The following is a 14,743-nucleotide window of genomic DNA, read 5'->3' on the forward strand; positions in this document are numbered from 1 at the left end:
ATGATTTAAATACCCAAAATAGGAACTTTCGAATGTGTATAAATGTATGTGTTTATACCCACATAATAAATAGGTATATTTTATATGCACACAAATAAAGGTACATATTTACATCCATATTAAAATACACAGTTGTATATAGTGATATATATCCTTTCACAGACAAATGTAAATTGATATACATATATGCAGTAAAATTGCAATCGAATTTTATTCATTGAAATATGTTTTCGGGATGAATATGAATACATTTATTTATTAAAATTGTCGGAACTAAATAGAGGGTAAATAACGAAAATAATATTTTTTGAAAAATTAATATGTTTGAGAATAAGACGAAAAAAAGGAGTGTGCAAAATAAGCATAAATATATAGATGGGGATAAATTATCAAAAGATAAAGACAAGCTTGATGAAAATGGTTCTAATACAGAAAAATATAATAAAATAGATGAGGCTTCTAAAAAAGAAATAATAATATCCTCTAGGAATTCTGAATTAATTGATAATAAAAAGATTAAAGAAATAAATGAAAATGGTTATAATAAATCAAAAATAAACTCACATGATGAATTCAATATAACAAAGAAAAAAATGAAAAATAATAATGATAATATAATCTATAATTCCCCAAATTCTAAGATAAAAGTTGTTTCGAATAATAATTTTAAAGATAGGAAAAAAGGAATACATCATAAAAAAAGAAGAAGTATATATATTAATCAGATAACGCTATTTAAAATACACAATTATATATACAAAACATTCGTATTTCTATTATGTTTATTTATAGTTATATTAGTTCTTTACGCATCTATTGATATATCACAAAACTATGGTCCAATTATTATTTTGTATATTATCATGTTAGAATTTGGAAGTATGCTAATTTCATATATTTTACTTCAGTTTCCTTTTTTTTATCTTATACTTAAAAATATGTTTACTAGAACAAGCAATATAAATAAATATTCTCATCAGTATAGTCCACTTTATTATGAAAATCCATCAGATAGTGACGATAAAGATTCGATAGATGTAAAAAGAAGGGAAACAAAAAAAAGAAGAAAGACATTTGGACTTTTTAATTTATACAATATTGATAATAATAAATATAGCATTAAAAAAAAAATTTTGTCAACCAAATTGAAAATATATAACAAAGAAGAAAGTGATAAAAATGAGCATGGAAATTTAAATCATGCTTTAAATACAAACTTATCAAATGCAAAGAGTAGAAGTGCAGATGAAGCTGAAAATTACATAATTGAAGATCCAAATATGAATCATAATGATCAAAATGTGGATAATAACAGTAAGAAAGATAATCAATCTATCAAAATTCGAAACCATAAAAGAGAAAATATATATTTAGATGATTGTAATATGTGGATAAGAAATAGTATTAAAAAATCAAGGACTAAAGGAAATTTTAATTTAACTAGATCATTAAGTTTTAATATAAAATTAAGTGAAAGTAATAAGGTGATATTAAATGATTCACGAAATATAGACAATTTAAGAATATATTTAAATCATAGATCTAGTAAATATGAAAAAAAAAAAAATCAAATAAATTCCCTAAAATTATTTGCACATAATAAATATGCACCATTAACTTTTTCCACACCTTATAAATATAGTGTCCCGTCAGATATCTTTAAAACAAATACAGAGGGATCAAAAAACTTAAGCGCAGAAATATCCGAATCAAGTGATGATGTAAATGGCTTACTACATAAAAATAACAATAAATCATATAGCGAAGAAAAAGATTCTTCCTATAAAAGAAAAAAAGATAAAGAATTTTATACGGATAAAAGTGCAATACTTTTTAGTAACAAACATACCAAACAATATGTACGTAAAAAGACTTTTATGTATGATGACCTTGATAATTTAAATATATATATAAATAAAAAACACAATCAAAAGAATAAAAAAAAAAAGAGTATATTTTGTAAAATAAAAGGTTTTAATAAAATAAAAAATATATTATATTTTTTTGTTAATTATAATATTAAATCCTCAAAAACCCAAAATAATGTGTTACTATTCTTTAGAGGTCTAACCTTATATATTAAGCATCAGTTTATACAACATTTATCTTATGAGCCTGTATGGATAATTGCAATTTTAATAAGAATTATTTTATGGTGTATTGTATGGTTATGGGCTGCTGGTTATATGACAAGACCTCCAAAAAATTATAAAATTAATGCATGGAATATGAAAAGCATACCACCATTATATGGATATATTGAATGCACCTTTCAATGGTGTGGTGTGTTAGATTATTTATTTGGTTTATATTTTTCGAATAATAAATTAAAATATATTTTTTCGTTTTTTTCTTTAATTGATTTTATAACAACACCTGTTTCTTCTTTTATTATGAATTTTGTGTGGAAAAATGATTATCACCAAACATATTGGTTTTTAATATTAGGGCCTTTACGATTTTTAAGATTAGTTAGAGCAGAAAGTACAATGAGTTCGTGTTTTTTTTGGCTAAGTGATGTCAAAATAATTATTATTGGGATAATTATTTTATCATTGGCTATATTATTTACCTTTTCAGGAATTATGTATATATTAGAAGCCCCTGACATTGAAAGACAATTTATATCTCCATTAGATTTTGTGTATTTTGGAGTCATTACTATGTCAACAGTTGGTTATGGTGATTATACCCCAGTCACACCTGCGGGGAAATGTTTAACTATGTTTATAATAGTAACATGTTTTACATTTGTAGGAGCGCAACTTAAAAGATTAAAAGAAGCAATGTTTAGTCCTAAAACGATTATGGGAATAATACCCAAACCTGATGATGATTATATTTTAATATTAGGTCCTGTTAGTCCTACACAATTATTATATATATGTAAAGGAATAAATAATAGTTTTCCAAATTCAGTAGAATCTATATTTTTATTTACCCCATTACCTGTTATTATTTATCGATATGTTTATGGAAGTATTATTAAAAATACTAATATAAAAATATGTATAAATGGGGGTAATGAGTGTTTTATATGTCCTAGTATTATATATGATGCTGTAATTAATGCAAGAGCATTATATATATTAAATAATGTAGATTCAGAAAAATATACATTGTTAAATCAACAAATATTTTTAGCTAGCAATAATTTTAATTTCAACAACAATGATAAAAACCAACGAATACGACCAGAAGATATTTTACACAATAATATTATAAATAAATTTACAGGGGATAAAAAAAAGACATGGAAATTTACAGATATTTATTCAGAACATAAAAATCAAATTAATAAAAATAATATGTTAAATTTAGAAATGAATATTAATGTTAATGATTCACATATGATTAGGGAAAAAGATGATCAAGAATGTATATTAAGATTTATTGGGACTTATAATATTTCCAATGCTCTTATTCCTATAACTGTTCAATTATCAAATAATACTTATGAAGAATTAATCAAATCAATGAATGTGTATAATTATATAAGTATAGAAGAGTTAAAATATGCATTACTAGCTAAAAGTATTAATTGTAAAGGATTATTTTTTTTAATTATTAATTTTTTTTATAAACCCAAAGCGGTTAAAAGTTTAAAAAAATATATTATTGATTTAAGATTATTAATGTATAATAATATTTTAAAAAAAAAAAATCATAAAAAAATTAATAGTACTAATATTAAAATCAAAAATTTTAATGAATTATCTTCTTCACATTCTGAAAATGAAGTCAGCGATACAAGTAGTATGCTCAATTATAAGACGAAATCACGTGAAAATTATAAAATAGGAAAAGGAATCCAAAATAAATTCATAAAAAATCAAAATTATAATATTAATTCTATTTATTATGCAAATAATGAAAATATACACAATGAGCAAAATAATAGTGTTAATGATAATGCATTAAAAATAAATGAATGCGAAAATGATGATAATCTTATTTACAACGGTTATAGGAATACATATGGAATCAATAATAATATCCAACATTATAAAAGTAATTCTTCTAAAAGTTTTTACAATAATAAAAATAGTGATAATTATAATGAAGGAAATATATCATTCTCAAAAACGGTGGGTAGTATGAATTCATCACAAGATATATCCTCTAAAAATTATTATAATATATTAGAAAAAATAAGTTTAAATATGTATTATTATTTAGAAGGATTAAAATATAATATTTATAGGTTTCAATTTCCTGAATGTATGAGAGGGTTTTTATTTCAAACTGCATCTGAATATTTATATCAAAAACATGGTGCTTTTCTTATTGGTATTATAACAATTAATAAAGAAATATTTTTAAATCCTATTGATTATATTATTGGAGAAGAAAATAAATATTATTACACTTCTGCTTTTTCTGGTATTATACTAACTACTAGCTTAGACAATTTGATAAAATTGTCTTCTATAAAATCTATTTCTAAAAAGGTTTCAGAATATAATCAAAGAAGAATAGATGAACGAAAAAAACGATATGCAAAAAATGTCGTCAGTACTGATGGGGAAAATGGATATAACAAAGATTTGGAACTTGGTGAAAAAACAAATAAAAATTATGAAAATATAGAAAAAAACAAAAATATTGATAAATGGCAAAATAGTATAATATCAAAACAAAATACATTAACTATGCATAGAGAAAATAATAAAATAAACAAGTTGGATAAGTCCATTGAACAAAATACTAATATATATAAAATTAATGATAAAGATAACAGTGATAATAATGAAGATCAAAATAGTAAAATTAATAAAAATAATTCCAATTTTGAAATGGAAATAATATCAAAGAAAAATAAATTAATATTATATAATTTTGTCTTAGGAATATATGAAGTAGATAATTATGTTTCAGCATATAGAGATATTTTTGATGATAAGAAAAAACCATTGTTACTAATATGTGGATGGCCAGATAATATTCATATGCTTCTTAAGCATTTAAAAATTAATATATACAAAACAATGAAATATAAAAAAAAAAATAGAACAATACAAAACGGAAATGATAAATATAACAATTATAGATCATATGGTGATCGAATGAAATATAATATAATAATTTTGTCAATACATGTTCCTAAATTTAATTATGAAAATGATCTTTTAGATTTTTCAAATAATACTGCATTTATAAGAGGATCCTCTATGGATAGTACAAATTTAATAAAAGGTGGTATATTTTATGCCAAAAGAATAATAATTTTAAATTCGAATCATAGCTTATTTGTAGACAAAGATGCATATAGAATTGATAATGAAGTTATTATTATTAAAAATATTATATACCAGTTATATAATAATATATTTAAAAATAAAAAAAAATATTTGGAAATAATAAAAAAAATATTCAAAAATGAATACAAAGATAAGCATATTAATGAAAAAATCATTTTTGATACAAATAATAATAAACATGATGAATTTCAAGATGATAGTTACACATCAAATAGTGATTCTGAAATTAAAATAGTGAATAAACAAAAAAATAAAATAAATTATAATATTTTTAATGTTAATAAAAACCCTTATATAATTTGCTTAATTAAAAATTCTGAAAGTTTAGAATATATAGACGGAAGTATAAATTTGTCGTATGAAAATTATAATGATAATGAAAAAATGAATAAGATTTGGGAAAATTGTGGCGAATATATTTACACCTTTGAATTAGTATCTGCAAATATTTTTGTTGATGAAATGTTGCATAATTTAGTTTCATTTTCTTTACCAATAAGTAAATATGCAATTGAATATTCAGTAATATATTCATTAATAGGAATTAATATAAATGAATATTCAAAAAATGTTAACATGTTTCATAAAAATTTAAAACTAAGTACAGGACATGTCCTTATAATACCAATACCTTCCTATTTTTACAAAAAACCATTTTATAGATGCTTTTTTTATTTACTTCATAAGAAAAAATATTTATGTATTGGAATTCTTCGATATATGAACATTTCCCCATTGCGCAATATTTCAAGAAAATTATTTATTCTTTCATGTCCATCCCGAACTATGAAACTTGAACATTATGATCAGGTTAAAGATAATAATTAAATATAATCTATATCTCAGAAAATGAGACAAATATCACCATTTCAGTGTATTATTTTTTTCTTTTCATGCTTCATTTTTATCCCCTGTTCATATTTTTTTTTTTTTCCTTTTTTTTAGGCATATGTAATTGCTTATAATACTGTGTAGCTTATTCGTTTTTTTTTTTTTTGGAATTATTTATAAAAAGAATATTGACAAGATACAGGAATTAGGAAATAAATTGTTTACACAAATAGCACTTAAAAAAATGAAGAACATAAAAGCTTATAACATATTCAAAATTAAAGCACACAAAATATATAAACCCATACCTACGATAAAGTGTGTAAACTTTTTTTTTTTTGACATATATTAAGCATGATTGAAAAAGATTCTTTAAAAATGCAAAGTATTTAAACAGATACACCAAATGTGTACATACGTGCGAATGTGTCAAATTGGGGAATATGGACTCAGAATAAATATGTTTAAAATTTCTTTAATTAATCAACAATAATAAAAAAAACATATGTTCACAGAATATTTAAAACACTTTGTTCGTGTATTTTGTATTGTATTTTTCGCTTTTATTTTGCTCCATTTTCATATGAAAAATGTTATTTATTTAGCACATTCGTCGACCTATTTTGAATATTTTTATTTTATTACTGTATTATTATTACTATTACTATTATTATTATTATTATTATTTTTTTTTTAAGTTAACCTTTCTACTTTTAAATTGTGAAAAAAAAAAAAAAATTTCAATGCGCTATTGTTTTGTATTTCTTTAATATTTATATTTTTATTTATTTTATTCTTTATGTATTTCCTTTTTTTCTTTTGTTTTGTCATAACAATAGATAATTCATTTCACCTTCCTTTTTGGAGTTTAGAATTTGATTACTATTAATACTATATATATATACTTCACTAATATCTCAAATTAAAAGCTAAAAACTATTGTCTGAATTGGCTTGGAACTTTATTTCTAAAAGAATAATTATTAAAAAAAATTAGATAATTAAAAATACATAAGTTTATATATACACTTTACGAAGACATTAATACACAAAATAATGGTGTAACTTTTTTAGTAGTATAAAATTGGAGGAAATGATAAAAGCAAAAAAATAAAATTAAAAAATATGGCAAAGATAATTGATTTACGAAAGTCCCTTTTCAAAAGGATACTTGCTTTTTGCAAGAACATCAACAAAAATACCCAAATTTTTTACACAAATTTAATTTTTTACAATTTTGACAATGATTTGATTTTTAGTTTAATCAAAATATATAGGAAAATATTAAAAAAATATGAAAAAAAAAAGAAAAAATACTTGTATAATATTAATGAAAATATGGAAAATGGTAGCAATTATAAGGATGACCACTTTGTGATTTTTAGTTATGTAATGTTTTCATATTTAAATTTTCTTCTTTCTGAATTGGATCAAAATCATTCAGACATTTTTGAACTATGTCATGACTTCAATACAAAAAATGTTTTAATAAATATAAAAAAAGAAAGGGGAAAAAAAAAAAACACTTTTCTTAATATAAAAAAATTATTATGGAATAATTATTCTGGTACAAAGCTTGGTGATATTATTACTAATGACAGTAAAAATGAAATTAACTGTGATATGTATTTTATGGGAAAGGATACAAAAAAATATATTTCACCAAATTATAACACAAATAACAGTACTATAATAAAACAAAATTATGTCCAAACTGATAATTATTACAATATTGATGAATTTGATAAAAAAAATATGTATAGTAATATAAATATCAATTATGATCATAAAATAGACAAAAAAAATAACAACAATTATATCTCCAAATCTGTTCATATTCATCAAATTCCAAATTGTAATGATTATAACTGTTCTCAAAATACACATTTAAAAGTTTATCCTATGAATGAGAATAATGATGAAGTCATTTTATGGTCTAATGTATCAACATATTTAAAAGAACAAAAAATTATTACCAATTTGAAAAGCTTATATACAAATATGTACTATTGGGCATGTCTTAGTTGGCTGAATATAAAATGTAAAAGGTTAAATAATATATATGAAGGAAATATGCTATATATAGATATTTATAAAAATATATATAATTTATATAAACATATGAATAATATGTATAGTAATCATATTAATATGATGATAAAAAAAAAAGAACAACTATCTATTACTCATAATAATGAAATGGAAAATATTATAAATGAAAATAAAATAAATAAAAAAAATACAAATTTTCAACAAACAATTAATGATATGGTTTATAAGCATATAGCAGAAAAAAAAGCTCTAAATAGACATATAGAACATGAACTAAATATTATGAAACGTATTAATCTTAAAGAATATAAAAGAAATATTTTATACATTTTTTATATTATTGAAAATAAAAATACCACATTGTCATTACCCCCTTTACCTATTGAAAAGGGGAAAGAAAATAATAATGAAAAAAATAATAATATTTACAAGAAACAAAATGATATATATCCTTTGCAACGATCTTCAAAACCTTTTGCACATATGCTTAAATATTTTAATTTTTTTTATTTGTATAAATTAATTAAGACAAAAATAAATGTACATAGTTATTTCCATTTATATATTAAAAATAATTTATATGACAAAGTAATGGATATTTCAATAATTTTTAGTTTGGGAGAAATTCATAATTTGTTTGAATATAATCACAAAAATAATAATGTTACTATTAGAAATAATAATAAATTTAAAAAAAAATTTTATAAATTATTAAAAAATATGCATAGCAAAAATTATGTTTATTCCTATGATAAACATGTAAAACCATTTACACACTTATCAAATAAATCAATTAGTGAAAAACAAAAAGGAAAGAAAAATCTTATTGTAAATAATATTAACAAAGATAAATCAATCGAAAGCACTTTAATAAATAAAAATATTGATATAAAAGAAGACAAGGAACCAAATTCTAATTTCAAAACTACTTATCTCAGTTCGAAATATTTTGATGAAAATGGATATTTTGTAAAAAAAAAAGTACAAGAAGATGAAATACAGAAATGTAAAAAAGAAACATCAACAATTTTAGAACAAAGGCTTGAGAACAATTTTGAAAGTGAAGAATATAGGCAAAAAAACATTTTTAACAAAAGTTATTGTAGTACTTACAAAATTTTAACAGAAAATTCGATGCGATTTTTAAAAATAAACCCTTCGAATCCTACAAATAAGAATATGCATATCGACAAATTAACAATCAAAGATAAAAAATTAAATGCTTTAATTTTATATATATATGAAGATATAAATAATAATTCGGAAGAAATTATTTATAAAAACCTATTTAATATCAATTTAGCAAAACCTGATTTTGTATTCCCAAATATGAAAGAACAGTTGAATTTATTGAAGCATTTTAGAAAACCAAGATCACAAAATGGTCATACAAAAAACAAAAAATATAATAATATAGAAAAAGAATCACATCTAAATGAAAAATACAATAAAATTAATTATATAACAAAAGATAAAACATTTTCCTCTTCCTACGGAAACATTATTATTACAAGACATAAAAACCTTCGATTAGCAATGCATACATCTGAGAAAAATGATGAAAAGAAAATAAAGATAAAAAAAAATAAAGGATTACAAAAAATATCACACACAAATTTTAATAATATTAGAAAGATAAAAAATGACCCATTTGATTCAGAAAAAAGTACGATAAAAAGTGGCAGCGCTAATTTTATTAATAGTAACGAAATTAGTAGCAACAGTATTGACAGTAACTATATTAACAGTAATGGGGTCACTAGTAATGATATGATTAATAATGATATAAGTAGTAATAGTGTGAATAGCAACGGTAATAGAACAAATGAGATAAAAAAAATAAATATTGTAGATAGTTCAATTGTATTCCCTATACATGAAATACTTAAAAAAGGAAAATATTATTCAATAAGTAAAAAAAATCAGCATAAAAATAATTCAAATATAAATTATAAACATGAATATTATAAAAACGTTTTTTTAAATATGACCAACAAAAAAAAAAAAAGTATTTACATAAATATCATATTTCATGTAGTAATACCAAAAAATATGAATAGAAAAAGTTTTAAAATAATTTTATATTCATTATTTAAAATATTAGATATATGCAATGTGTATGGTATTTCATCTATAAATTGTTCATTCCCTTATATTCAAAATATTGTTCATAAGAATAAAAGACCTATTATTTATTCGTTTATATATTCACTTATTTTCACATTGTTGCATTATATGAAAGATTCATATAATAATAGTAATAATGTAAAAATACTGCATTTCATTTTTCCAAATTTAAAATATTATGAAAAAAAAAAACACACAAAAAATATTAATAATTATTTAACCACAAAAAGAAATAGTGAAATATTTTCATATCACAAAAATTCAAAAATGTTAACAAATATTATGGAAAATAAAGTCGAACAAAAATATACCAATATCAAAAACGACCTTAATGATACTAATCCACCAATCCAAACGAAGTCTAATATTAAAATATTTATTAATAAAATTATACACACTTTAAGAGAAAAATATACTGTAATTGAAAGTGTGTAATGATGGTAATCCTATAACAAACGTTTATATACCTTTAAGTAGGAAATAATATATACTTATGAATAAAAATAAGTATGTCATAATTTGATTATTATTTTTTTAGAGTTGTGTGATTATTTTTTATTTTATGTTTTTCGTTAATTTGTAAAAAATTGTTGATTTAATTATTCATCCTAACCATTTAATTGAGACTATATATTATTTTTTTATTAGGATTATACATATGTGCATATATTATATTTTTTAGTTGTTTTTTTTTTAAATTAAATATTCATGTTTTATTCAAAAAATTGTAATAACATTTGAACATTTTTTAATATTAATTAAATCATGTAGCACATTTCCCCTCTAAAATAATAAAAATTATATAACTAATAATTATTATGTTGTGACGTAATATGAAAAAGTTGCTAAAAGTAATAACTGCTATTGGTATGAATGATATAAAAACAAATTGAAAAAAGATAAAGACTATTAGTAAACATCATAATTTACGCTATATTCACAAATGAATAATGATACAGTACATTAAATAGTAGTATAATTGTTTACATTGTCTATATCCTTATTAGAAATATATTTATTAAAATAATTTTGATTCATATTATAAATTCACTTATTAGTTTATTTGCCAGTTATAGAACTAATGTAATATTTTAACCTTTCAAAATATTTTTTGAATACCTATTATACATGAACATATTTCAAATTGGTGATTAAGGAAACATAAAATAAAAAATAAGAACCATTGTCATTATCCGTTTCAATATTAATATATTTTTTGTGCTTGTCATTATTTGCTTTCCCTATATCTTTTTACTTTTTAATAACTGTATAACCATTTTATTTTGTTGTAGATATGCTAATTTTATCTTTTACATCGTTCTTATGCATATTTAATTACTGAAAAATATAGACTACTATCTTTTTCAAGTTTATACTTGTACATATATACCTATATATTATTTGTTCACATATGTTGTGTCCAATTTTTGAGAACACCCTTAAACCAAAAAATGATTAACTTAGAAAAAAATAAATAACATATATGCTCTCTCCTTTTTAGCATACCATATATGTTAATATGTTGTGTTATATTTAAGTGATACCATAATATACAGTTGTAAAAAAAAAAATTGGAGATTTTATAAAGTTAAAAAAAAAAAAAAAAAAAAGTTTTTATTAAGTAAAAAAAAAATGGGTGACTTGTATAAAGTAAAAAAAAAAACAGAAGCTTGTATAGCTTTGTAAAAAAAAAAAATGGGCGACTTGTATAAAGTAAAAAAAAAACAGAAGCTTGTATAGCTTTGTAAAAAAAAAAATGGGCAACTTGTATAAAGTAAAAAAAAAACAGAAGCTTGTATAGCTTTGTAAAAAAAAAAAATGGGCGACTTGTATAAAGTAAAAAAAAAACAGAAGCTTGTATAGCTTTGTAAAAAAAAAAAATGGGCAACTTGTATAAAGTAAAAAAAAAACAGAAGCTTGTATAGCTTTGTAAAAAAAAAAAAATGGGCGACTTGTATAAAGTAAAAAAAAAAACAGAAGCTTGTATAGCTTTGTAAAAAAAAAAATGGGTGACTTGTATAAAGTAAAAAAAAAAACAGAAGCTTGTATAGCTTTGTAAAAAAAAAAAATGGGCAACTTGTATAAAGTAAAAAAAAAAACAGAAGCTTGTATAGCTTTGTAAAAAAAAAAAATTGTAGTCTTGTATAACTTAGTAAAAAAAAAACAGAAGCTTGTATAACTTTGTAAAAAAAAAATTGTAGTCTTGTATAACTTAGTAAAAAAAAAACAGAAGCTTGTATAACTTTGTAAAAAAAAAATTGTAGTCTTGTATAACTTAGTAAAAAAAAAACAGAAGCTTGTATAACTTTGTAAAAAAAAAATTGTAGTCTTGTATAACTTTGTAAAAAAAAAAATTGTAGTCTTGTTAATAATGGTAGTTAATATATAAATAATATTTAAGATAATGTGTTGTAAAGATTGTTATCTAAACAAATAAAAATACAATATAATAAAATAATATTCTATTAATATTGTGTGTAATTCTCCAAAAAAAAAAAAATCTGGTAATTAAATATTATGAGTGTCTTGCTTTGCCCAATATGTCATCTTTTTTGAAGAGAAGTATTATGTTATATAATAGTCTAGATTAAGACATATTATTAACATATATAGATATATCATTATTTCTGGTTATTCTTAAATTTCCAGTTTCTGTAAATAGTTCTATTCCTTAATATTTTTGCCGTTATTCCACATATTCGATGTTGTATTCATCAATATAGTTATTTATAAAGCCAACTAATCTTATTTTAGATTAGTACAATTAAGAATTTGCCCTTTTAAGAATTTGCCCTTTTAAGAATTTGCCCTTTTAAGAATTTGCCCTTTTTTGATATTGGTAGCATGTATATATATTATGTATATATTATTTATATATTATATATGTATTATGTATATATTATATATGTATTATGTATATATTATATATGTATTATGTATATATTATATATGTATTATGTATATATTATATATGTATTATGTATATATTATATATGTATTATGTATATATTATATATGTATTATGTATATATTATGTATATATTATGTATATATTATATATGTATTATGTATATATTATATATGTATTATGTATATATTATGTATATATTATGTATATATTATATATGTATTATTATTATTATATGTATTATGTATATATTATGTATATATTATATATGTATTATGTATATATGTATTATGTATATATTATATATGTATTATGTATATATTATGTATATATTATGTATATATTATGTATATATTATATATGTATTATGTATATATTATATATGTATGTCTATAAATTTTTTGTTTTTTTTTATTATGTCTATAAATTTTTTGTTTTTTTTTATTATGTCTATATATTTTTTGGGTGGCTTATATTATGTCTATATATTTTGTGGGTGGCTTATATGATATATCTATATATTTTTTGGGGGGGTTTTATATGTATAAATTTTTTTTGGTTTTTTGTATGTATAAATTTTTTTGGGGTTTTTGTATGTATAAATTTTTTTGGGGTTTTGTATATATAAATTTTTTTGGTTTTTTGTATGTATAAATTTTTTGGGGGTTTTGTATGTCTATAAATTTTTTGGGGTTTTTGTATGTATAAATTTTTTTGGTTTTTTGTATGTATAAATTTTTTTGGTTTTTTGTATGTAAAAAATTTTGGGGGTTAGTATGTATGTAAAAAATTTTGGGGGGTTTTGTATGTCTATAAATTTTTTTGGGTTTTTGTATGTATAAATTTTTTTGGTTTTTTGTATGTATAAATTTTTTTGGTTTTTTGTATGTAAAAAATTTTGGGGGTTAGTATATATGTAAAAAATTTTGGGGGTTAGTATGTATGTAAAAAATTTTGAGGGGGTTTGTATGTCTATATATTTTTTTGGTTTTTTGTATGTAAAAAATTTTGGGGGTTAGTATGTATGTAAAAAATTTTGGGGGGTTTTGTATGTCTATATATTTTTTTGGGTTTGTGTATGTAAAAAATTTTTGGGGGGTTTGTATATCTATATATTTTTTTGGGTTTATGTATGTAAAAAATTTTGGGGGTTAGTATATATGTAAAAAATTTTGTGGGGGGTTGTATATCTATATATTTTTTTGGGTTTATGTATGTAAAAAATTTTGGGGGTTAGTATATATGTAAAAAATTTTGTGGGGGGTTGTATATCTATATATTTTTTTGGGTTTATGTATGTAAAAAATTTTGGGGGTTAGTATATATGTAAAAAATTTTGGGGGGGTTTGTATATCTATATATTTTTTGGGGTTTATGTATGTAAAAAATTTTGGGGGGTTTGTATGTATAAATTTTTTTGGTTTTTTGTATGTATAAATTTTTTTGGTTTTTTGTATGTATAAATTTTTTTGGTTTTTTATATGTATAAATTTTTTTGGGGTTTTTTGTATGTATAAATTTTTTTGGGGGTTAGTATGTATGTAAAAAATTTTGGGGGGTTTTGT

General features: G+C 21.0%; 2 protein-coding genes across 2 annotated transcripts; both read left to right on the top strand.

Annotated features, from left to right (window-relative positions):
* Positions 1–320: 320 nt before the first annotated feature.
* PY17X_1444500 (potassium channel K1, putative) lies at positions 321–6,236 on the top strand (the record flags this gene model as incomplete). The annotated part of the gene is made up of 2 exons (XM_022957617.1): positions 321–6,071; positions 6,207–6,236. 2 exons carry the CDS (start codon positions 321–323, stop codon positions 6,234–6,236), a joined length of 5,781 nt encoding a protein of 1,926 aa, XP_022812978.1.
* Positions 6,237–7,216: 980 nt separating this feature from the next.
* Positions 7,217–10,705, top strand: PY17X_1444600 (conserved Plasmodium protein, unknown function; the record flags this gene model as incomplete). The annotated part of the gene is made up of 1 exon (XM_724906.1): positions 7,217–10,705. One exon carries the CDS (start codon positions 7,217–7,219, stop codon positions 10,703–10,705), a length of 3,489 nt encoding a protein of 1,162 aa, XP_729999.1.
* Positions 10,706–14,743: the final 4,038 nt, after the last annotated feature.

This window comes from Plasmodium yoelii (genome assembly GCF_900002385.2).
Source record: "Plasmodium yoelii strain 17X genome assembly, chromosome: 14".
NCBI classification, from domain to species: Eukaryota; Apicomplexa; class Aconoidasida; order Haemosporida; family Plasmodiidae; genus Plasmodium; species Plasmodium yoelii.